This window comes from Gobius niger (genome assembly GCF_951799975.1).
Source record: "Gobius niger genome assembly, chromosome: 11".
NCBI lineage: Eukaryota > Metazoa > Chordata > Actinopteri > Gobiiformes > Gobiidae > Gobius > Gobius niger.
Genome location: NC_136862.1, coordinates 9,992,591 through 10,016,550, shown reverse-complemented (window position 1 = coordinate 10,016,550; position 23,960 = coordinate 9,992,591). Strand labels below are relative to the sequence as shown.

The 23,960-nt window shown below is 41.4% G+C and overlaps 1 protein-coding gene across 2 annotated transcripts in view; it reads right to left on the bottom strand.

The window, feature by feature from the left end:
- The window catches only part of alcama (activated leukocyte cell adhesion molecule a), a 178,068-nt gene that overhangs the window by 71,606 nt on the left and 82,502 nt on the right, over nt 1-23,960 (bottom strand). For both annotated transcript variants that reach the window (XM_079565646.1, XM_079565647.1), the window contains exons 2-4: nt 8,632-8,735; nt 6,667-6,883; nt 4,773-4,837 (exon numbers count right to left, since the gene is read on the bottom strand). In XM_079565646.1, the coding sequence (XP_079421772.1) occupies nt 4,773-4,837; nt 6,667-6,883; nt 8,632-8,735 (386 nt within the window). The remainder of the gene's footprint in view (nt 1-4,772; nt 4,838-6,666; nt 6,884-8,631; nt 8,736-23,960) is intronic.

Below are 23,960 nucleotides of genomic sequence, written 5' to 3'. Positions count from 1 at the left end.
CTAGCATTTCAACCTGGATAGACTCAAACAGACAAAAGCAACGATTAGGAAGATTTACTGACATATTAGTTTTGACGATCAGACCGCGGCGGGAGACATCGATGTATGAAAGTCTATATGGATGAACAACTTGTAGTTAGGGATGTCTCCCCCGGAGCCTGGACACTGGTGGTGGTATGGAAGACCCGTGAAGCTGCAGCAGGGAGAAGCCGTGGACGGAAGAGGCCGGAGATGGGGTGGAGGTGGGTCGCAGCACAACTGGGAAGCGAACGAACCATGATTGCTGGGGCTTAAAAGCGGGACCGAGGGCAATGATTGGCTGCTACGGAGGTGCGGCTCTTACGCTGATGGCTGAGGTGGAGGTGTGGCCCTCACAGAAGCGATCATTGGCTGGAGGTATGTGATGCTGAAATTAGTCTACCAGGTTGAATTAACGCCTAGGCTTCATTTCTGTGAAAGTGACCCTGAAAAGTGACCCTGCGAGGTGTGAAACGTGCCGATAAACTCGTCCCTGTGAAGAATTTGGTCGCTACAAATATGTTAAAAAACATAAGAAAGAGTTTGGACACAATTAGCATTGGAATTTGGTGGCTTCCTCTTTCATTGTTTGTTATTAGAAAAGAAATCAGGTTTACTTTGATTAAAAATGCTTTGCTACTGCCCACCTCTGTCTGAATGTAATTTTGTATATGATTTAATCCTTGAAAACAGTGTAGGACCCACATACTACAGCATCTGAGGCAGCTACGCTACAGTTTGAGAAACATTGTTCTGTGACTATGTTTAAAGCATTACAGTATTGTCAAACCTGTGTGAATGAAACAAATTGACAGAGATTTATGAACCAATTTATAACATTAATGCCTCAGGACATTGTAGAGGCTCTTCAAAAAAAAACTAAATTAAAATAAAAGCATATTTCTGAAGCGACACATGGCTTTGGACAGAACTGTAAAAGAAATTATGGCCCATTCATTAAGGTTTTTTACTTTTTAATTGTCGGCTCCAGTGAAGGTCAATTTTACAAATCTAGTTATCTGTTAAATAAACAACTATATTGCCTGGAACATTCATGCTGGGACATCAAGGTTGCAATTAATTTGTGCATGCGTTATTCAGGGTTGCAGGGTGTCATTATGTGATATCGGATACAATAAATAGATAGTTGAATACACTGTATGTCACGTTGCTAGTTGCCAGAGGACATAATCACAGTCTTCAGTGAAGTGTTAAACTGAGAATAACAATTAAGCAACATGCCTGATAGCTCCATTAATAACCAAATAGACAGTCTAGTCACTTGTGTTGAGAGAGACACATGTTGAAAATGTAATTAGCTGTTTGCAGTCTATCGCCGGAGGAGACCTGAGGGCATGCAGAGGCGGTGAGGGAGTGTGCCATGAAACCTAAGCACTAAATCAGCGCTATTAGTTTACAGCAACGGTCAATTTAGCCCGCGATAAATCTTGCCTGTTTCTACCATCGAAGTGTCTTTGGTTAAAAAGCCATGTCCTCCATGTTATGTCAAATTAAAAAAAACAACTGCTGGAGCATTTACTATCCACTCCTCAATCACGCCTCAATACATGCACTGGCGCTAATGGAAAACAATCTGTAACTCATCAATCACAATCAAACTGCGTTTTTCAATAAGTGTCAAAAGAATAAAGGCTGTCAGCCCAAATGTGCATTCATAACTATTTTGGTATCCTGATACGGAGTGAAGCAAAGGCAGTTTCTAAAGAGGTATTTGTCCTTGAATCAAACAAGCTCAAGGCATTACCGAACTTCAGTGCGCTTTGTGTTACCTGGATACTAGACCAACGAGGAACAAAGCAGCGTTGGTTTAATCCTCTGAGATTTAAATATTATAAGAAGGCGTCAGAACAAGGTCAGATTAAGAAGAGTCTCTCGGCAAATGGATGAATCTATTCAAGCTGCCGCTAAAAATCGTTAGGTCCTGATGAAGCCTCTTGAGATGAGAAGATGAGAGGCAAAACGTCACGAACAATAAAATACCCCAGTACAGATGACGGCCCCGCATCTAGGACAAACTATGATGTTGTTTCACTGATTAATCAACATGTTGTAACTGCTCACTCTCCGCTTGCTTTGCCACATATAACACCAAAACAAAGCCGTCTGGTGAAGTGAAGGGGAGACCGATCGCCTTCCCCCGTCACTTCCACCGCTCGTGTCCCCTCGTGTACTTCGCTGTGTGTGCCGGCCTGTCACCCGTGTCCCGGGCGCTGCCATCATGTTTTCTTTGTGCGGGCTCGGGGCATCCGCCACACACTCATTTGAACTCTCTTCTTACCGTCTCTAGCGGAGAATCAGGACAGTAGTTTGGCGAATACAAGAGAGTAAAGCCGTTCTCCGTGGCCTTTTCGTCTCAAAGAGGAGTTGAATCCACGCGGTTCTCATGAGCACAGTAACTTACAGTAACTCTGGATCTCTGAATGTGCAGTCTGTAACGAGTTGGGCGACTCACAGGCTAATTTTCCAGTGGTAAGACAGAAATAACCGTCAGGTGAAGGTTTCAGTTAATTTTAAATCAGCGTTTCCCGAACTGTGGGTCAGGGACCAGAAGTGAGAGAACGGGCCCATCCATCCATTTCCTTCTGCTTTATTGGGGGCCGGGTCGCGGAGGCAGCCGTCTCAGCAGAGATGCCCAGACTTCCCGATCCACGCACACCTCCTCCAGCTGTTCTGAGGCGACACCAGGCCAGCTCGGAGACATAGTCCCACCTGCCTTCCACAAGGCCTTGTCCCACTAGGACATGCCTGGAACACCTCCCGAGGGTGGCGGCCAGGAGGCATCTGAAACAGATGCCCTAGCCACCTCAGCTGCTCCTTTCGATGTGAAGGAGCAGCGACTCTACTCTGAGCTCCTCCCGGGTAACTGAGCTCCTCACCCGATCTCGAAGGGTGCGCCCAGCCACCCTGCGAAGGAAACTCATTTCGGCCGCTTGTATTCGCAATCTTGAATGGGCCCATTTGCCATTTACCATTTTAAAAAGTGGGGGGAAAAATAGACTATGGTAGTTCAATCCCAGTCTGACAGTGGCTTAGTGGTTAGTGGTTCTCACACAGGGGGCAGGGACTGAATTGAGGTCATTATGTTCCCCTTCTGCCCTGCTCTACTGCACAGTGAAGTGTTTTTGACCATAAATGGGTTCACTCTCCGTCGAATAGCCATGGGGCGCGTACTGTTTGGATTTTTGCTTTGGGCCCCAGAAGGGTCAGCACCGGCTCTGGCGTAAAGCGAGACGCTGCAGGTGAATAGGGAAAAAAAAAACAGGAACAGAAGACAAAGACTACAGCTACAAATATCTGTAAAAAATCAAGTTTTGTCCAGTTTTTTGTGCTGCTCAAAGCTCAATAAAACAGGCAAGGAATTAGATCAGTGCCAGCTCTGAGGGTGCATTAGAGTTTCAAAAGGGCACAAATAGAGATTCTCACCATTACGCTACATGGTGCAAATAAAAATGCGGGTGCCAACATTTTAAAATGAGTTTGCAATGCACTTTTTTGCTCCCCTGTAGATGTGGGACTGAATTAGATAGAAAAAAACATCCCTCAACAAAAACCTTCCTAATATTGTTAAGTACAAGACTGGAAAATGTGGTGTCGAGACAATACGAGATAAATGCATTTTGAGAAATGGGTTTTGAAGTTATTCCCTGCTAAAATCAAACCCTTTATTGTGAAAAATAGCCAATTATTTGCTTCCAAGTGAAAGTTCAGACACAAAGCACACGGGCCTGAAAATTGGAAAAATTGTTTTGCTTGCAGTGTCTCGGGGACTATACAGAGTTTAAAAATGTCAAAATTAAGTATTTTCCTCCCCAGCAATGTCCTTATGTGTAGAATGAGCCCAGACCTGTTCACCACAACTGCCTCTAAAACGGTGTTACTTCGGGTCCGAGTTGCCGTCATGCACAAGCTTAATATAGAAGCTGCAGTTACACATATGACCTGAGGTGGCAGTAGTGAGCATAAAATGGCTAACTTGCGTCTAGCCCCTTTAAACTCCACCTTTGCCAAAGTAACAAAAGGCAAACGATGAAACCAAATAAAACTAAATCTGTTCACCAATGTCCTGATTGTTTTAATCGGTTTAATGTGAGTGCCTTGTTTTCAAAAAATGTGTTGTCGCTCGTAATTATCATGGTGCCTTAAGTGGTGGTAAATTCAGTGACCTGTAAAAGGTAACGAGAGTCTGCCTGAAACTGCTTTGACCAATGAGCTGCTACTTATTACAGCTACATCTGGAAGGGAAGTACTGCCTCCTTGCTTAGAATGTCTCATTATTGCCCGAAACAAATAAACAGCCATAATGAGTGTGAACTGCTACAACAAAGGTCTTTCACAATATATTAAACTGAAGCCCTCTTCTACTATAAATGAGGTATTCGATTGCCAGCAAATGACATTACAGGTTAACATCTACCTGGAGCGAAAGAGCATCTGAATGAGACAATGACATCTTCCCACTTAGCTTTATCAATGATTGGCTTGACATTGCCTTGATTGCGTCTTTTTTGGCGCTCTGCTGGACTTCCTCTCGTGCCTGGGGCTCCTTGAACTGTGTAAATTATAGAGTACGTCTGTCTGCTGTTTGTCCACAGAGGGCTTTCCTTTCATGTCACGAGCGTGTTGACCGTGAGCCTTCAGCAGCTCATTCCAACAGACAAAGCGCAGTTCACATTCAGGATAAATATTTACATGGCGCGCGTACTGCCACTGCGTTAGCCCCCACTCAACCTTACCATTGTTGGCTTGTCTTTGTGTAACACTTGGGCTTGGTCCATGATCTGCAGCGCGGACGGTTTCTCTGCAAACACAAACGCGAAAGTGAGTGTGTCATGTATCAGCGTGATTGATTTTCCTAGCTTTAGTGGTGGACCTATTGATGCTGACGTGAGTTCCCCCAGAGTGTTGCAGGGTGATGCGGGGTGATGTGTAAGCAATAAGTATCTCCCAAACTTTCAAATTCCACCTCTGTCCATCCGAAATGCTTTGGTCAGACTTATAGCATAGTTAATGCCGGAGCTGTAGGACATCATTCCAACATGACCGCACTTAACTACAACCTAATGCTCTCTCTAAGGCCTATTGAGCTACTCTCTTCATGTGCTATTTCACGCTTGGTTTTGCAAAACCCATTAGCAGGTGATACATGGGCAGTTTTGGGGAGTAAAATTCAGATTCCGGAGCATATTTCTCGGAGCATGAAGGGAAGCGGAAAGACACCCCAGCGTAACTAAAAACAACATTTGAATGCAATTAGAGCTTGGCTATTTGTAAGCAGGACTGCCTCCGCACATCGCCCATGTATCTGTGAATAAGTATTACAAATGTTGTTCTGGTGGTTAATTAGTCAGTGCTCATGGCTCTGTTTAAACATGATGTCAGTGGAAGCATGTAGTTATGTGACTGTGTGACAAATCGATCAGTCTATACACAGTACTTTATGTGTTAAATTAAAACAAATATACATCAGCTGCAATTATAAAATGAGTGCTTGATCTAGTGGTGTCCAGAGTGGGGCCAAATCGAACCACTTGAAGGGCCAAGTTTGTGCAGTTGGGACGGTGACAGGTGCGGAGATATGTAAGGGGTTAAGGCTATCGACTGTAGTTTGTTATTTTGCAGAGCATAATAATACAGTCTGGCTCTTTGCCCCGCCGCTGTGTATCTATTATATTCTGCTGTAATTTAACAAGCACAAAAGAAGGCATACATTGAGGAAATGGGGCATGAGAAATTTGAATAAATATGGACAAAGCATTTATGCAAAGTTTAGCGCTTCAGGTATAGTTTGCTAAGTTCAACTCTACGATAATTAGGGTGCAAACTTAATTTTGCTATGCATTTTGTAGTGAATTATGCATACAGTTTAAATTCTATTGCAAGAACATGGCAGGAAATCTGTGGGCTTTTGTTTATGGTGCCCCTGTATATTTTGAGGGGCAGCCCATTCTTTTGCAACTACGTTCTGTGTGTACAGGGCTGGATATCGTTTGAAGAAAGTACCCAAAAAATATTTACAACAAGAACAATTGCCACTTTTTGTTTTCTTAAGGTTTTCAGATTTGTTGATTGCAGCTCCTGAAATAGCGCTAAAGAAAGATACCTGATTGTCTCTGCTCAAGTAAATGATAATGCCTGCTTTTGCGCCAAGAAACATACATTTTTATAAAACTGTTGAACATTATCATTATATTTGATTATTCTGAAAAAATGAAAAATGTATTGTTTGAGTAGCAATCCCATAAACAAGTACTGTTAAAGTACAAGTGTGGGGGGAAAAAAGCTAGTCCTAACACTGTCGAAGCCAATGATTAATCTGTAATATATGAGTAACAGTAACAAAGCTGGAAGTCTGCTCTGGGAGTCATTTACCAAGTGTTCAAGTGCAACACGAGTAGTAAAAAGTGGATCAGCAGCCGAGTCATTCTTTACTCACGAAGCTTTGTTTCTTTTACATATCACATTTGTAGCCCTAATACTGTAATACAGGCAAATGGTAGATTAGGTGCAACTTGCCCACACAATGGTGTTTTTGTTTTTCCAGTATTTAGCACTTGATACATGACCCCCAAGCGTATAAACAGCATTGTGGGAAGGTTGACTGTATGTGAAGGTAGAAGCGTGGCTCACTGTGCACTTGGATAGACACGGGGAACTCGTTGAGGTTGCTGACGGACACCACCATACAGGTGAAGGTGCGCTGGTCCATCAGAGTGGCTTTGCTGATGAGCAGGTTGTACTTGTCGTCGATGCTAACTCTCTGAGCGTATCCGTCTGTGGCCTGGACTGTGGCTTCCTTTTGGTCCTGTTTGACCAGCAGATCACCGGGCGTGCCGTCATCTCTCTCCTGAAGTCACCACAAACACAGTCATATGAGAGTTAGCGATAGGAGAGACACATAATCACAGCGGTCTGTGTGCAGAGTAGGACGAGCTGCTTTTGTGGCTGTTTCATGTGTTTGCTCGTGTCCATGATTCATTTCTTTGACATCTCTGGGCAAACAGAGCCCACAAGGCTGCGCTAAACCCTGATGCTGTGGGCATATTAAAGAGAGCGGGCCAGGCAGTGACTTCATGAGAAAGGAATGGCTGTACTAAAACAAACACTGGTTAATATAAAACTAAGTTATCTATGTCAGCCCTCATGTGAGCAGTCTGTCCCAGGTTGAAATGCTCCGTAAAAAAGCAGACAAAATGCCTTAGTGAACAATGCTATATAGCTATTATTACCACCACTCAAATGATACAGTTTGTGATATGTAAATGTATGGTTTTACATTGAGTGCTAATCAGCAAGAGTTTTTGCCCATTTAGGCACAATTATCAGATAGTATCATTGCCTTGGCAGTAATCTGCATTGTCAAAGGTCCCAATGGATTCATTTTTATGACTGATTTATGAGGCAGAGTGAATTGTAAATTGCCTTTAGTTTCCACAAGTGTTTGGAATAAATCGAGTTTTAAAAATGTGCAATACAACCTTTTGCATCCCTGTATTACAGAAGTGCATTAGTGTAATTGTTAACTCCAGAATCATTCCATATTTAATATGAGGGGCAGACTGTGCCAAGTGCCATTGTCTGTGTGAGCATTAGCCGCCTCAGACTGACAGATCCTCAATTCTTTAGCTAATTACACCAGAGACTATGACCATCCATATTTACTGCCATCAGGATCCCAGGCACAGATCCAACGCAGATGTTGCATTTCATTTGTCATGTTTACTCAAACGCAGTCCTTCACTTCTCAGTTACCAACCATTGTCTGAAGAAAATGTTTCTTTATATTTCTTATTTATGTTTTTATTGATTATTGATTGAGACTAAACAAAAAAGTAAGAGAAAAGTTTTGAACAGGTAGTGTCCCCTATGCCTGTAGAAGGAAACAATTGCAGCACATCTTCAGAGAAAATAGACTCAAAAGCACAGATTTATGGTCTGACTGAAAGTCAATTTCCTTCAATCACATGCACTGTACCGAGCCGGGGGGAGACACATGCACTCTTGTTCTGCACTATATGGAAAACAATAATGGAAGAAAAATCACTTCCACTTTATTTGACATTAGCCTTCATTGTGAACTTCTGTGGCTGTCTAAGGTTAATAGATCACTGTTTAGAGCTCAACGTAAAAGCCTCTTGTACAGACGACCGAATCTCAAAGCTAATTTGACATGTCTTGAAAATACCCATAAGACTACGCTTTTAACAAACTATTACATTTCTATATATATATATATATATATATATGGTCCTTTATGACCTGGCCTTATAAGGTAGAGCCCAGCATCAGGACCGTGTTCAAAAACTGAAGCTAAAGCTGGATAAAAACAGACAATAGCTGAATAGAATTTTTTCGTAGCATTCAATAATTACAGACTAAAGTCAGTACATTTCCCTCATTGTCATCACGCGATGAAAAGACTCTATTCCTGTGCTATGATATGAAGTCTGTTTCATTGTCTAAACCTGAGTGAGAGAGGACACTGAGTAAAAGAACGGAAAGGTCAGTTCTGCCATACTTGTCTCTTTCTTCCGGTGTGATTCTCAGTGAACCCGGGCCGTCCCTCCGACAGCCGCGTGAGTGCTATTGACTTACGTATTTCCACTTGATGAACATGAGGTCGTCCAGAGGCGGGGATCCTCCATTGCACGGAACAACAATGGTCTCTCCATACACGGCTGTCACGTCTGTGGCCCACGCTGCAACACAGAAAGCAAAAGCACATTTACCATGGGATGACTGAGCACTTTTAGACCTAAATAAGTAGGAATAATGGTTCATCAATCATGCGGGAAAATGCCATTAGATTCTTTACGGTCTATGTGCACCAAAAGATTGAGCAATAAACACATTTAACATATAATCTGCAAACATTTTTGTAATTATAGTCAAGTATCAACTATATTGGGATGAGTTGAGATCATCTTCACCACTATCTGTTCAGGATGTGCTCCATCTAAGTTGCACTCAAGTTTCCCAAGTGCCTTCAGAGCAGAAGAAGCTCTCCGGTGTTTTTGGGTTGTAAAAAGGTCTCAGACAAAGAAAGTTTGGAAACCCCTGACTAAGAGAATGAGTGCAAATATTAAATTATACCACTGTTTCCTACAACACAAGTTTGCCCTTAGTCGATTACCCTGCTGTTTTCTGACATTGGGCCTCATTCATGACTCATTCTTACACACATTTGTTTTTACCGCCTAAGGAAGGTTTTTGGCATTCACAAAACTTGTTCTTAGCTGAAAACGTTCCTCTGTGAGAACAAATCCTGAGAACGGTCCCTCCAGTGTTCTAATGGTACATTGTGTTGGCTAATCGTGTTAAAGAAACTATAGAGCTGGCCTGAGAGGACCCACACTTTGGAATGGTAGTGTTTAACTTTGTACATATTCAATCTTAATTCATTCCAGACAACATACTGTATAATTCTTATCACTAACAGATACCTTGGGTTTTTTTTTCAGAAATAAGCTGGTAAAATTACTTAGTATTTGTTTTAACTAAGGTATACTATGGCGCTCGGGGACCCATCTCCATGATGTGGATGGTCAGAAACAACTGGCCAGAGGGGAACCTATCGTACGTGTTTTAGTGGTAGGGGAAACTAGACCACTTGGAGGTAGCCTATGCAGACACGGGGAGAACATGCAAACTCCACAGTGAAAGGCCCCGTCCCGGGTGGGAATCGAACCCGGGAACTTCCAGCTGGGAAGCACGAGCGCTAACCACTGTGCTACCGTGCTGCCACTACTAGCACATAATGACAAGTAAAGACCTGCAAAAACTTTTCAATGCCACCGCTTATAGATAGCACTATTATTTCCTCGTTGAGCTACGTGGACGGAACATCACAGCGCAACACAAATTTAAGGGGCTGACCCCCGAGAAGAGAAGGAAAAGCTTATGTGTTGTACAGGTAATATCTATTTAATCTTATGTATTGAGAGGGCACAGATGTCTGAGTTGTTATTCTCTGAGGGTTTTCTTTGTGATTAGTTTTGGACTTGTGGTTTGCCATTCCTATGCTCCTCTGGCTGCCATCCCGCACTGTACCTTTTGTCCTTATATGGTGAACGATACATAGAGACATATGCTAATTAGTCTTGCTAACACACACACACTCAGAGCACAGGCACAAAGGATTTCCCAACTTAACAACCTGTCGTGAAGTCTGATCGTGAATCAGACTTTTTTTTAAGGTGTTCATGAATGAAGCCCGTTGTTTTTAGTTTACATAAAATGAAAAGTACAATGAGGTATGAATCAGTCTTAAACAGCTGATCAATAATGGTTTGATCATAAATTTATGAGAGACAGGACCAACTGCCCACCATTTACAAAATCAGATCCTTTACCCCATCATTCTATTTCACAGTGAACCTACTTGAATAAGTGTAAAAAATAATTTTGAGAATGATTCGCGTTCATTCCCCTCTTCGCTGTGCATCCTAAGGTTCCCTACCCATTTCGGAACCATTTAAAAGACTGTTCAAGTAACTTTTCAGAACTACAATCACTCTGAAATGCTACGTTCAGGCCAGGGCTTTCAGATTGAGTAAAATGCTGGAAATTCCAGCGCTGCAGTTTAAGTGCGCGTATTCATCGCTTGTTTCTCAGAGTCAGAGATCACAGGGACGGAGATAAAAATAAGCAAAAAGCAACTCTCAGATGGCTGGTGTGAGTCAGACTTTAAAAGACATAGTTTTCAACAAGCGGAGAACCTGGGTGGCATCTTTGATCATTGGCAAAGACACTGAAAGTAAGTCTGTTGTACTAAAATAGCGGAATGCTTCTTTTCTGTTCACCTCTAAGATAGACTTAGTGCTAAGATATAAAGTATACATTTGAACATTTATGGAAAATAGGAGCTGTAGGTTTTATTACATGACAATTCAGGTACATTTAAGGACAATAAATTGTGTTTTTGGACCAATCAATGCACTTACATTTGTATTAGAAGACGACCGATATGGGTTTTTCTAAGACCTATGCTGATTTTTGGGGAGTTTTATTAACCAATGCCGACATGCTTGGCTGATATTTTTGGCCAATTTTCCCAGATGTTTGGTCTATAATCCTGTAAAATGATTTTATTGACTGAGGTTTAGTGAAACTTGTATATAACAAACTTTTAGCTAACTTTCATTCCAATGGGTCTCGGCTCCCCTGAGGCCTGAGGAGTTGCGGGAGAACTTATTTTAAAACCCTGACTTAACTCTTTCCAATTCATTTTATCGGTGCTAGATTGGCTGATAGCCGATAGATCTAATTTGCATAAATAATAATCTCAAATGTTGAAAATAGTAGAGCTGCCATATTCCTCTCTCCAAGTAATATATTAGTTCTCCTAAGGGTCATATCATGTAAAACAAAACACCAACTGTGAAGCCTTAAACATGTTCGTAATGACAAGCAATTGTATTTATCTGTGCACATCACCACTGAAAGTAATGAATCTGCTCTTATTCTCTGTTAATTAGATTATTTCTAAAGATTACTGATGTTTTTTTCATTACTTTGTTTATGAACTTTGCAAATAAACAAATAGACTTTCCTTGCCTTTTAGTTTAAAGCTCCAGGATGTGTCACTTTTATATGCAAATAGACGCATTCCCTACAGAATGGATGTATAAAACTGGCATACAGACACTTTATTAAAGCAGAGAAAACAACGGACAAAAACTGCTTTGGAACTGAAAGTAATAATCATCTTCACTTCACAATGTGACAACTGCAAAACAAAAACACAGTCAAAGCAGCTCTGTAGGACTGGTTGTGAGGGCAGACCAGGAGAAGTCTACTTAGGTGGCCTGGCCTGTGTGATCACTGACAAGAGACAAGAAGGGCACTCAAAGTCGAAGAAGAATGCCAGTTGTTCCTTTGACTCCAGACAGTTGCGGTAAAAGCGAGGCGCTCCGCTAAACCTCAAAGAAAAGGTTTAGCTGCACGGAAATGAAAAAAACAAACAAAAAAAAACAAAAGTGGATCCCGGCCGCCGCACGATGATGTCACGCAACACAAAGTCGCGATGACGCCGCTATTTGCAGCAAGCCTCCCATTACGTTTAGGGAGCGAGGTCAAGCTCAGGGTTTTTTTTTTGGAGGTTGGTGGTTACCGGGGCGACGCAGGCCAGCCGTACGCTGCGTGGGAGGGGAGGGAGGGAAGGGGGGGGAGCTCGGCGACAGAGATGGATGTTGGTGTGGGTGAAGGAGGGAGGCGGGGTGGGGCGCTAGGAGGTCTTCACGCTCCGGATCGTTTCTCTTTGAGCTTTCGACCTAAACTGGCAGAACAAGGAGCAAGTTGAGATTCTGCTCATTCCACAGCGATGAGGCCGAGACACGCACAAGTGCAGCTGCTCCCCCCCCCCCCCCCCCCCCCCTCGTGACACTTCAAGCCCACTTTGTGTTTTTAGGGTAATAACATCAATCGCGCGCTCAGGTCAAAAATGCTCCAAACGACACGCGGCCTGAATTATTTATCAACAAACTGAACAGCTTGGACGTTTATCTAGTCCGCGATGACACGGAGATGTGAAATATGCTTGGATTGGGTTTTAGGTCAACAATGCAGCCTGATATCTAGACAAGTTCAGATCAAAGGAAAAGTTTGAGAACGTTGTCGCCTGGCCTGGGATGTTGAGATTTGAAGATATCTCGCCTCTTCTCATCGTCTGATCTGGAAACTGACTTTTTGAGTGAGAGATGAAACAAACATGAAATAAATAGCGTAGAAGCCTTTAACCCAATGGCCACTGGTTGAACTGCTTTATGACTGCAAAACAAGCTAGTTTTCCATTAGATAGCATCGCACTTTACACACGATTTAAGAAACTGTAAAGTATTTTTTTGGGAACTTTTTACAGCTAGACATTACTCCTGTGATAACGCTGGGTTAGTTACAATTAAAGAGGCTGGTTTTCGTAAGGTAGAAATCTCGTATATTAATGAGGGCCGGACTTTGATTGACAAGCCGTTAGCATCAAAGCTAATGGCGCGGTTGCGGCTACGGCCAAACTACATGTCACTGAGGGCCAAGTCTACAGTGAAGATCCCGTCTTTATACCCGTTTAACCTCTTAACTCCCACCAAAACATTTTCACATAAAAGCTTCTTGAAAAAAGCGTCAAAAAGGTGACAAAGACAAGATGAAAGAAAGGATGAAAAGACAACTAAAGAGTGACAAAATTCTGACCAAAAAAGCGATGAACGCAGGGGAAAAAAACAGTTTAGATTCATTGTATAGATTTCAAACGAGGCCTATAGGCTGTAAGCTCCAGTCGAGAAGCTTTTAGATTTGGTTTAAGCTGAACTAGACAACATGTGCATGGTGAAGGCGGGGGCTTAGGGGTTAAGATCATGCTCCGTCAGAGCAGGGAAGGATGAGTCTGTAAATCCGCCATGATTTCCCTTTCGAATGTGGTCATTGTGATATGATGAAGAGACGGACTCTATCATTATTATGTCTATGATTGAACCTCATAAACCCCGCCTTTACTGAGTCCATTTTCTCCAGTTCAGCTTTACCCAAATCTAAAAGATCACAGCCTATAGGCCAGTGTAGCGCCTCATTTGAAAACTAAGACCTACAAAACAGATCTAAATGGACCTTTTGGTCATGTTTTGTCACTTATTCATTGTGATTTGTCAGATTTTTTGTTGCTCTTTTTTGGCTTTTTGTCGCTGCGTCTTCATCCCACATTTTTGTCACTTTACTATCACATTTCTGTTGTTTTTATCGCATTTTCGGCTAATTTTTGGTGCTATTTTGACGCTTTTTTCAGTTTTTTCAGAAGCTTTTAGACTTGGTTTATAGCCAAACTGGAGAAAATGTACTCGCTTCTGGTCGGGTTAAGAGGTTAAAGTGTGAACCTCCATGAGCCAAATCTGAAAAATTTAAGCAAGACACCTAAATGTGCTACTGCAGCCCACATCTTCTGGTGCTACTGCTGGTCATGTAAGCAAACACATTACTTCGGCGAGAACATAATATCAACACAAAGATCATCATCACTGACTATAATATACAATAGCTTGTTGTTTGGATCCAAGGCCATTCTTGTGTTGTGATCCAAGCAGTTTACAGCACATAATTATGATTTATCATTCTGCACTAGCTTGTGCCAAAACTCTGAAATACAATCACAGTCACTACGTCTCCCCAAAACAAAGCAGCATCAGCTTGTAAAGTCATCTATCCCCTGCCAAAGCGGAAGATGGGGAAGACATTCACAACGGCTGCTTTAATTCATGGTAAACGGATTAATAGCACCCGAGAAATTCCTTTATTTGGTCGTAACAACTTCCTGAATTACCCAATCGCAGCGGAGGAGCCAGAAAACACAGGCAGTTCTGGTGTTTTTCATCCAACGCTGTTTTTTAACGAGTCAAGACGCCTTGGCTTCAATACCTTACGCCAAACTAATGCATGCAGTTTTTAACAAGAGCTGTTTGTTTGTTTAATCGGCTCTGACGGCTCCACTGACGAGAGGCTACGCTAATGAAACATGGGGATGTCTTAAAGGGACTATACAGTGTTTAAAAATGTTAAAATTAAGTATTTTTCTCCCCCTACATGTTCCAGCCATGTCCTAAGGCAGTGTTTCCCAACCAGGGGTACGGGGACCACCTAGCAGGGGGTACTTGGAACTATTTCAGATTGAAAAAAGGGGAAAATGTAACATAATTTTTATAGGAAAAGCTATATTTTTCAGTAAAATGTGTTGCTTTGGGAGAGTTTTAGGTTTACTTTGACTGCAACATTGTCCTTTCTCTTTCAAATACCACTTTTAAATAATCCATTTCTAAATAATCTGCAACACCCTTGAGGTAGGGGTGCACGGTTGACCACTGAAAGGCTCAAGGGGTACGAAAGAGCCACTGTCCTAAGGTGTAGAATGAGCCCAGATCTGTTCACCACAACTGCCTCTAAAATCCTGCACTGTCACTCAAAAAGTGGTTACTTCGGGTCCGAAGTGCCGTCATGCTTAATACAGAAGGTGCTGTTACATGTATGACCTGAGGTGGCAGTAGTGAGTATAAAATGGCCAACTCGCATCCAGCCCCTTTAAGAACTGAGCCTTCAGGAAGTTTTCAGACCTCTTTTAGTGGCTTCTTTTATATTATGTGGCAACTGATGATAAACGCAGTCAAATTCATTCATATAAAAAGTTTGGGAGAAAAAGATTTTATGGTGATAAGAATATAGCTCAACTATAACTGCCTAGGAAAGCTCCAGCCTCTAGGTGATTTTGCGAAGAATAAAAAGATGTTCATTTGTTTTAGGCATCAGTCTTGGGAGTAAACAGAGTGTTGTGAATAATCCCTGAACGCGCACAAACAATTTTATTTATCTTTATCTACATTTGAGTAACAGATTGTTGCAGAAACCTCTTCTTGGCGACGGTCATGCTTCGTGAGGCGCTAAGCATATGGTCTTACAAATCCATTTCGTCAAAGCGAGCATAATAATTCCAATGTGTAATGAGGTAATAAGTAATGTCAGCGTAGCAAAAAAAATATGGTGTGAACTTGTAATAGCACGAGCTGTATTGATTTTTTTTTTTTTTCTTCACCGAGCGAATCGCAAACAAAGCTAATTTAAATGAAAGAAAGCGTGCGCATGCCGTGTGCTACACTGGTTAAAGTATAATAAAGTGAAAAAGACAGTGTGTATTTTCTGGGAAAAGCACGACACCGGCCGCATGGGAGTTGTGCAAAAAGAGTCGGCTAAATTTATAATCTTTGGAAACAACAGATATGCGGAAGGAAAGCATACAGTCTGCGGCGGGTGTGCCAATTTGAAAAATCTGCTCGACAACATTGTGTGAGACTCAAAAGTGTTAATGATTTAGCAGGTTTGAATGGCTCCATTTCAAAAATTGTAGAAAGGGAGAGATTTATACTGCCATGGATAGGAAAAGTGGGCTAAGAGGTTGAAGAGGGAAGCAGATGTAAGGCCCAGCAGAAAGATGTCTCGCCCTCCATTACACATTTTGTCACCTCTTTGTGGCTTTTGACCTTGTGACATTCAATGCAAGAAGCATTAGCCTGACATTCCTCTTCACTTTTACACAACATCATTGGTTTCAATTCAATAAAGGTCCAATATTATGCTTCTCAATATACTCCCGAGTAGCATAATTACCCTGGACACATTAGCCTTGGTGTTTTAAAGGGTTTTTGGCTCGTAGGCTTTTAATGGGCAGGACAGCTCAGAGTGAAAATAAATGAAGAGCGGGGAGTGACATAATAGTGTAAAGTGAAGTAATGAAAGAGTCTAGACAGAAAATACCTCCAGGAATAAGTTGTGAGGAACAACAATATGGGTATAATACCAGAAGAGGGCGCAGTACCGTGATTGGAAGATAGTAAAAAAAAAATCGTCAGGTCAATCTCAGGGAAACACTTGGCCCAAACAAACAGGCAGCACAGGATGGCACATGCGGAAGCTAGAGGGGAGGACCTGGTGATTTTATGTGTAAAATCAGTTATAAAGTTGCGCTAACTCGTCTACAAGGGAAAACAGAAACAAGTGAGGAGCTGCCAGAGGAACAGGACGCACACGGGGATGAAGAGTTTAAAGGGACTATATGGAGTTTAAAAGTATTAAAATGAAGTATTTTCCTCCTCCTACATGTTCCAGCCATGTCCTAATGTGTAGAATGAGCCCAGACCTGTTCACCACTACTGCCTCTAAAATCCTGCACTGTCACTCAGAAAGGTGTTAATTCGGATCCGAAGTCCCGTCATGCACGAGCTTAATATAGAAGCTGCAGCTACACGTATGACCTGAGGTGGCAGTAGTGAGTGTAAGATGGCCAACTTGCATCTAGCCCCTTTAAGAGGAAAACTATTGATCGCTATTTGGACCATGTGGATTTGTTTTGAGGCTGCAGCGGTGGATTAGCTGGACTTCTAACAGGGAATTGTAAGTTTGATCGTCTTTTTAACAAATAAATGTGCGTTTTACTCAATTCTTTGTGTAAATATTAAGTTGTTAGCTCTTCACTCTGTGACGTCTTGGCCTTTTGAGCTCTGCACACAAACATAAGCTCGTTGTCTGCTTCTGACAGTCTTCAAACATTCCAATTTTTTGCGTCTCCTTTGCAGATGTTTGTATGTTGCTTGGCCAGGTGAAGGGCTGACACATTTATTTATTTTATTTTTATTTACCAAAAAATCGAATCGAAAATCGAGATTGATCAATATGGGGAAAATAATCTTGATTTTTTTTTTTTTCAACATCGCCCAGCGATGCGAAACAAGCTCGAAACAGTGGGCTTTCCCCTATAGGAAAACAAAAACACACTAAAATGGTACAGCTAGAGTCCCTTCTCTGAGAACATCCAGAATACTAATAGATTTGAAGTACCTATTCTCAACAATCTTCTTGTTTCTAAAAGCTCTGATACATTACTCATTCACTGACTAAAAAAGTGCCTGTCATTCTGGCTTCTTGAAACACCATCAATCATAATCCCACCAACTCATCCACGCAGGCAGGAGTGGGCGAAGTGCCATGCCAGAAGTGAGGACCGAACACTGAACTGCCTTGTGTTATTGGGCTGAGAACTCACTTTTAAAAGTTTAAGATTTAAAAGAATGAAAAGTAGAAACCAGGTTTGTGACGCTTTTTTGTTGTGACCCTGCCTGACCCGGATAACCCGTCACCAACCTTTAGGCTCCTTCTACCACACCTTGCACAACTCTATTGTCAAACTTAACAGGTGTTTGGGACGTAAGTTTCCCATGCATGAGCAGCCGATGTGACGATGCGAGAACTGCTCTCTGTTCAGGTGAGTAAGAAGCTCACGTCGTGTTACTTCATCCGTGTCCTGCTTCTTCATGCATTGTTTTCAAAGAATCCCTAGTACATATTCATTTTAGCTTATTTTGAGTGAAGTTTATGGATAAGAATGCACTTAAGGTTAGGGATTTTAACCCGACCCACACTCACTACGAAGGTAACCAACCCAGGATGACTGCAGGTTTCAGGCCGACCTGCACATCACTAGTTTCTAAAATAACTGTATCACGGTTTGACTGGCACAGAGAGTGAAAGTAACTCTCCTAAACACAATGCAGGATTTTTGGCAACAACATTCTTCGAGACACTGCTTCTTCCCACTCATTTTTGAGGAAAAAAATATGCATATTAAACTTTCTGTTTACTGCAGTTCAAGTTTTTTTTTTCAATTTATTCAGTTTGTGGCAGGCAATGCACATTTCAAGGCCTACTTGCTGCCTCTGCTGCGCTGATGTCTGGGCATGCTGGTCCACACTGCACTGAACATTCTTATACCCTTGGTGCAAAACAAAGGAAGAAGTGCTACACTACAAAAAATAACTTGGCGAATTACTGGGGAAGGAAACACATACCACAATATGAAAAAGGCAAGGAATGAACTAGAAATGACAAAAACTGAGTCAGCTAATGAACCAATCAATTCCATCCATCCATTCATTCAACTTTTCTGTTTCCTGGTCATGGGGGCAGCTGTTGGAGTTGCCCAAATCACATTGCACCAGCTCCTATGGCTCCTCCTGCAGGTGCTGGGTCCACAGAAGGACGGCCTCTTGGTTCTAACCGGGCCTATTGGTCTCTTATAAGGGTCTTCTGAAACGCTCTTTATCTGACCCGTCACTTAGGACCTGTTTGCCATTAGAGACCCTACCAAAAGCCCCCAACAACAGAGCTCCAGGATCATTCGGGTGCTCCACCACATTAAGGTGGCGGTTCCAGGAGGGGTGAACCAATCAATTACAGTCAGTAAATCTTAACTTCCAACACGTACATGTAGCTCTAACATCCTGCATGTATTCTGCTCATTTCTCATCCTCATGTTCTTATTCACAGTTAAGATCGCTGAATTCTCTTCCCACAGTAAAATATCATTACTTTAGCAAACTTTGTTCGAAAGCCTGCGGTCTGCCCATACAAAATCCTGACACAACGAGACAAGAATACGACTTTAGAAATTATGAATGCCATTAAATGTCATATTAAACAGAAATGGGAATTCCGAGCTTGCAGTTTCTCTATGACACAATAAAGAAAGTCCGCCTCATCTGCCATGTTGCACTGGGGATGGTTATTATGCATGAAACAGTATAAAAAATACATCGTCAGTAGCAGCAGCTCTCTCTCTCTGGGGAAGTGCCGAGAGTAACGCAGCCAGCACTGAATGAATCTAACCAGATATCTCAAATCTTTGTGCCCACTTTCATAATGGGCTTTCTTTATGAGAATTCACTGCTGCAGGCGCAAGTCCACGATCTCCTTTTTATTAATGTTTGGACAGTATTGTATGTACATATCCATCACACAGCGAAGAGCGAAGAGTGCAAAAAAAAAAGAAAGAAAGTTACATTCAAAGATGATTAGGAGCATAACTGTACTTGGCTCTGTAAACAAATGCAGGAGCGCATTCTAATGATGGGGAATAGGAATAAGATAGAGCGTAGGTGTCCAAAAATTTTCTGCACCTGCATACCTAATGAAATCAAGTTGGGACTAGAATTCATAAGAGGCAGTGCACCAGTGTGAGAATATATAGACACAAGATTAATGTTTAACCGTGTGAGGTCTGTTGGCGCCTTGTGCACACAGTCACTGGACAAACAGACACGCTTGATAGGCCAGAGCCACTGTGGCAAAATATATAGAAAAGTTAAGGCTTGTGATAAATTGTATTAGTTCACGATGTACATTTTTCACACGTCAACAGGCATTTGAGTAAAGTTTGAAATATGAAATGCTAAACTAATCCAAGAATTGCATTTATTTTCTAACACTTTTGAAGAGATCGAACTGCAGTTTTTGCAATTAGCTGACTTCACAAGAAACGCAATGATCAGACTGCAATTGACGACGGAAAAAATACGATATCGGGCATCGGCTACAAATATCCGATACTGAACAGTTTTGTTTCTCAAGGCCTTAAAAACACAACTTTTACCATCTAAATCTAAGTCAACATAATTTAACTGCTGAGTTAGTTTTAACCTCTGCAAATGTATTTTTGATTGCTGCGCAAAATTCTGCGATTAGCAATAGCACGCTAAAGCTAGCGGGAGCATGCTAATGCTAACGAAAACTAATCGAGTCAGAAACTATGATAGAAATACCTAAAGTAGCCAAATAAAATAAAATAACCACTGCTGAAACTGTCTGTATTTTAGTTTGAGAAATATCTGATCATATTTGTAATGATCAGATCACTTAATTTGAGTTGTTTATATTAATGTAGTCTAAAGCCTGTCATGGAGGCTACCCAAGGATATTTAGTGCAGAAAAGTCATCCTTGTTAAATGTTTCTCCAAGAGTTTATCAATAGATATAATTGATCATTGATCATCATGACCATAAAATATGACTTTATTGACGTTAAAATGGAGAAGAGTCAATACAATTTTTCACTCAGAGAAACCACTTTTTAGAAAGTCTCTTGGTATCAGTAAATATCGGGTATCGGCAGATACTCAAACCCCAGAATCGGTATCGATAGCAAAAAAGCTGGATTGGTGCATCTCTAATTGCAGGGCTGGGCGATAGAGAGTTTGGGAAAATTCACTATTACCATTGACATTCGCCAGGTTTGTGGGTGCTGGCATACATTTTTGACCAGCATTGGCTAAAATCAATATAAAAAGTGGAGAAAAAAGCCCTGGAACAACTACTGGTAAATACGTCTCAGACACTTTGGTGTTCAAGTGTTTTAATGTGAACAATAACTCCAGTATTTAACCTTTTTAAAACCTCCATTAGTTTATTATTGCTGCAAATCCCATGATGCTTTGCGTCATGACATCGCAATCCTGAACTCTATTGAGAAAAAATAATACCTCAATATTTTGGGACTTTCTGGATAACGATGATGAAGTGATATTATTGCAAACCATTACAAATATGCAAAAACTCTGCTTTGTGCATTGCTTTGTCGCTCATAAAGACAACTTTTTCCCCCACATTTCTGTCACATTGGAAATAAACTCAACATTGTAAATTCGCATCCAAACAGCAATCTTGATATAATCTTGTAGACAATATATTGCCCAGCTCTAGTCCTGAATTTCACCTTTTTCCCGTTACTTTAGTCACTCTGAGGCCGGTTTTACTGTGACAAATCTCTTTTTCACCAGGGTTATCTGTGTTTACAAAACAAGAGGCCAGTGTTGCCAATGTCCTTTTTTCAAATGCAGATGAGCGGACCCGAATTATGCAAACTCGTGTGATGGCCAAGCCTGCCAGAACAAACTGAATACTCTCATCCAATAAATTATCTGTAAAGTCAATATTATGATTATCGCTTTTTTTCAAAGCCAAAGGTTTTCAAAAGCAAGAGGAAATGGACAGTGACTCTTTAAAATGTCCCTATCAAAGTCAACTGATCCAGCTTCATTTTATAATGTTGTTCTCTACATCAGCTTATTCATAATGTTTGTGCAGTTCTGTAGCCAGTCTCCTGAAGAGCTCAGAATCATGAGGTGATGTTGCTCAAAGCTCTGTGTATTCTAGATAAATAAATCTAGGCTCCTTGTTCTGGCGCCAACAAATGGGATCTTTATAAAAGGTATAAAAGGTTGTTTTTAGCTTCATTTAAATCGCTTTAATCCTCTTTGTGCCAGAAAAGGATGAGTCCATGGTGTTTTGTGTCAGAAATTAGGGCTGAATTGGACTAAAAACTCATAGTTTCCATGTTTTTCAAAATACTACTGAATTTGATGGGATAACGTCAGTAGAATGCATAGTTTTAAATCAGCGAAGAGGCTTTTTTCTGAAGGACATTTGATAAAAAGATGATATTTTTAAGTTCTAAATGGTTGCACGTTCACATTCATGGAATAATTACCTTTTCTTTTGACGCATGCGGAGTTAATTTAAAATAAGGCAGTTAATAATCCCAAGAAATGTCAAACCGATTACTAAGTCATTATCATTATAAATTCTTAGATATAATTATGTTTAAGTGAAATGTGGAGTTTAAAGGGATATTTCAGGATTTTTGACATAGGGCCTCATTTCCTAGTTATCCAGAGTGTTGCTGGAGATATTTTTTTTTGTAATTCATGCAGTTCTTATGCTTGAAGAGTTTCATGGCGCTAGGCTAGCGCATTTCTATGGTATCAGCTAGCCTGCATTAAAAACAGTCTGACCCGCTCCACAGAGCACCTGAGGCAAATCACTGATAACGCCAGACGAACAATATAAATGTCTGTGTCGATAGAGCAATTCTAACCATTTTGCATTTAAAATAACTTATATTTGAGCAGCATCAGCTTCGTAGTTGTATAAGCTACACGGCGACGGAGTGATCTGCTAGAAAATAATCCTGATCATTCATGTGATGCGAGGTCAGTTATATTCCAAAAATTACTCTATCGACAGACATGGTTAGTCTGGTGTTATAAGTGATTTGCCTCAGGTGCACTGTGGAGCGGATCAGACTGTTTTTAATGCCGTGTAGCTGATACCATAGACATGCACTAGCCTTGCATTAGCCTAGCACCACAAAACTCTTCAAATATAAGAACTGCATGAGTTACAAAAAAAAAAATATCTCCAGAAATCAACACTCTGGAAAACTAGGAAATGAAGCCCTATGTCAAAAATCCTGAAATATCCCTTTAATCTGTCCTGTGCGCCTTATAAAAGTTCTAAAACAAACAATACCAGCATTTCATATCTGATCTGAATAACAGAACCTTTACACCGTCTTGTCTCTGAGATATTGCTCTGAGGAAGCACTGGCACTTGTCTGTCTGATATCTGTGCTGAAGTGCCATGAGCCTCGTTCTGCAGCGCAGTAAACTCAACACAGGGGCAGCTCATTGTCGGCGCACTCTCCACAGCAGCCCATTGTTCTGCAGGTGGGGAGGAAGTAATGGCACATTTGCCTCCCCGCGATTAAACGCCGAGGTGAGCGACAAAAGAAAGCGCACGTGTGGTCCGTCTCCTCCGGTTTCAAATTGTGGGCTCGGGCTGACCGCTGTGCGCGCGACAATTTGAACTCCGCGGGTGAAACATCCGCTCCCGACTGACAGGTGGTGACATACGACGCTAAACAAGCAGCGTGAGGAGAATTTCACAATTAAAAAGTTTTGACATCAAATTGCTTCAGTGATAGTTTAATTTTAATGACTAATTATGCATTGAGTGAGTGCCTGTTGCGCGGGCCATACCGCAATTTCACTGTCAGTCTTTGTCAGGCTGCGGAAATAATAGCATTCAATCTCACGGCTGGTGCAGAATCCATATGGGCTGGATGTGTTTAGAGACCGGCAGGCTTAGTTAAAAATGTGTGCGCTGCTGTAGTGAGTAGAATGAGGCGGAAATAAATTGCACTGGAGCTTTTAAGGTGCACTCCTTCGACTGCTGCAGATTCTACCAAGGGTTATACAGCAGGCAAAATGTATACACTGAAGACTGCAGTATTAAAAGCAATGATAAGATTTAAATGGTATTATAAGTGACTCACAAATACACTCCTTGAATGAGTTACCATGTATTGATCCGAGAAGAATGGTTTAGTGGCCCAGGGATATTCAATCCTGCCTCAAAGGGAAATGAATAGGGACAGAGTCTATTATATCTATAGTTTAATAAACGCTGAGGAGCTTCACAGATTTCACTTTAGGTCATTTGGCCCTTAACTAAATCATTACTGCTCAAAGTCAAGGCCTATATCTTCATCATTACCGGATAAAGCCGACACATTTATGTTTGTGAGCAGTCAGTCAGCAGTTTTCCATGTTCAAGGCTTTCTGTCTAATGCATGTGTAATATTTAAGCACATTTAGTGGATTAACGGGTTTCTGTTTCCGTATTGAAACAAAGTGCACTTCGAAGGCCAGTCGGTGGATTATTCCGTAGCAGATGAGGCTCCAAATCTCCTTAAAAGTTTTTTTTGTTGTTGTTGTTACTTTTCT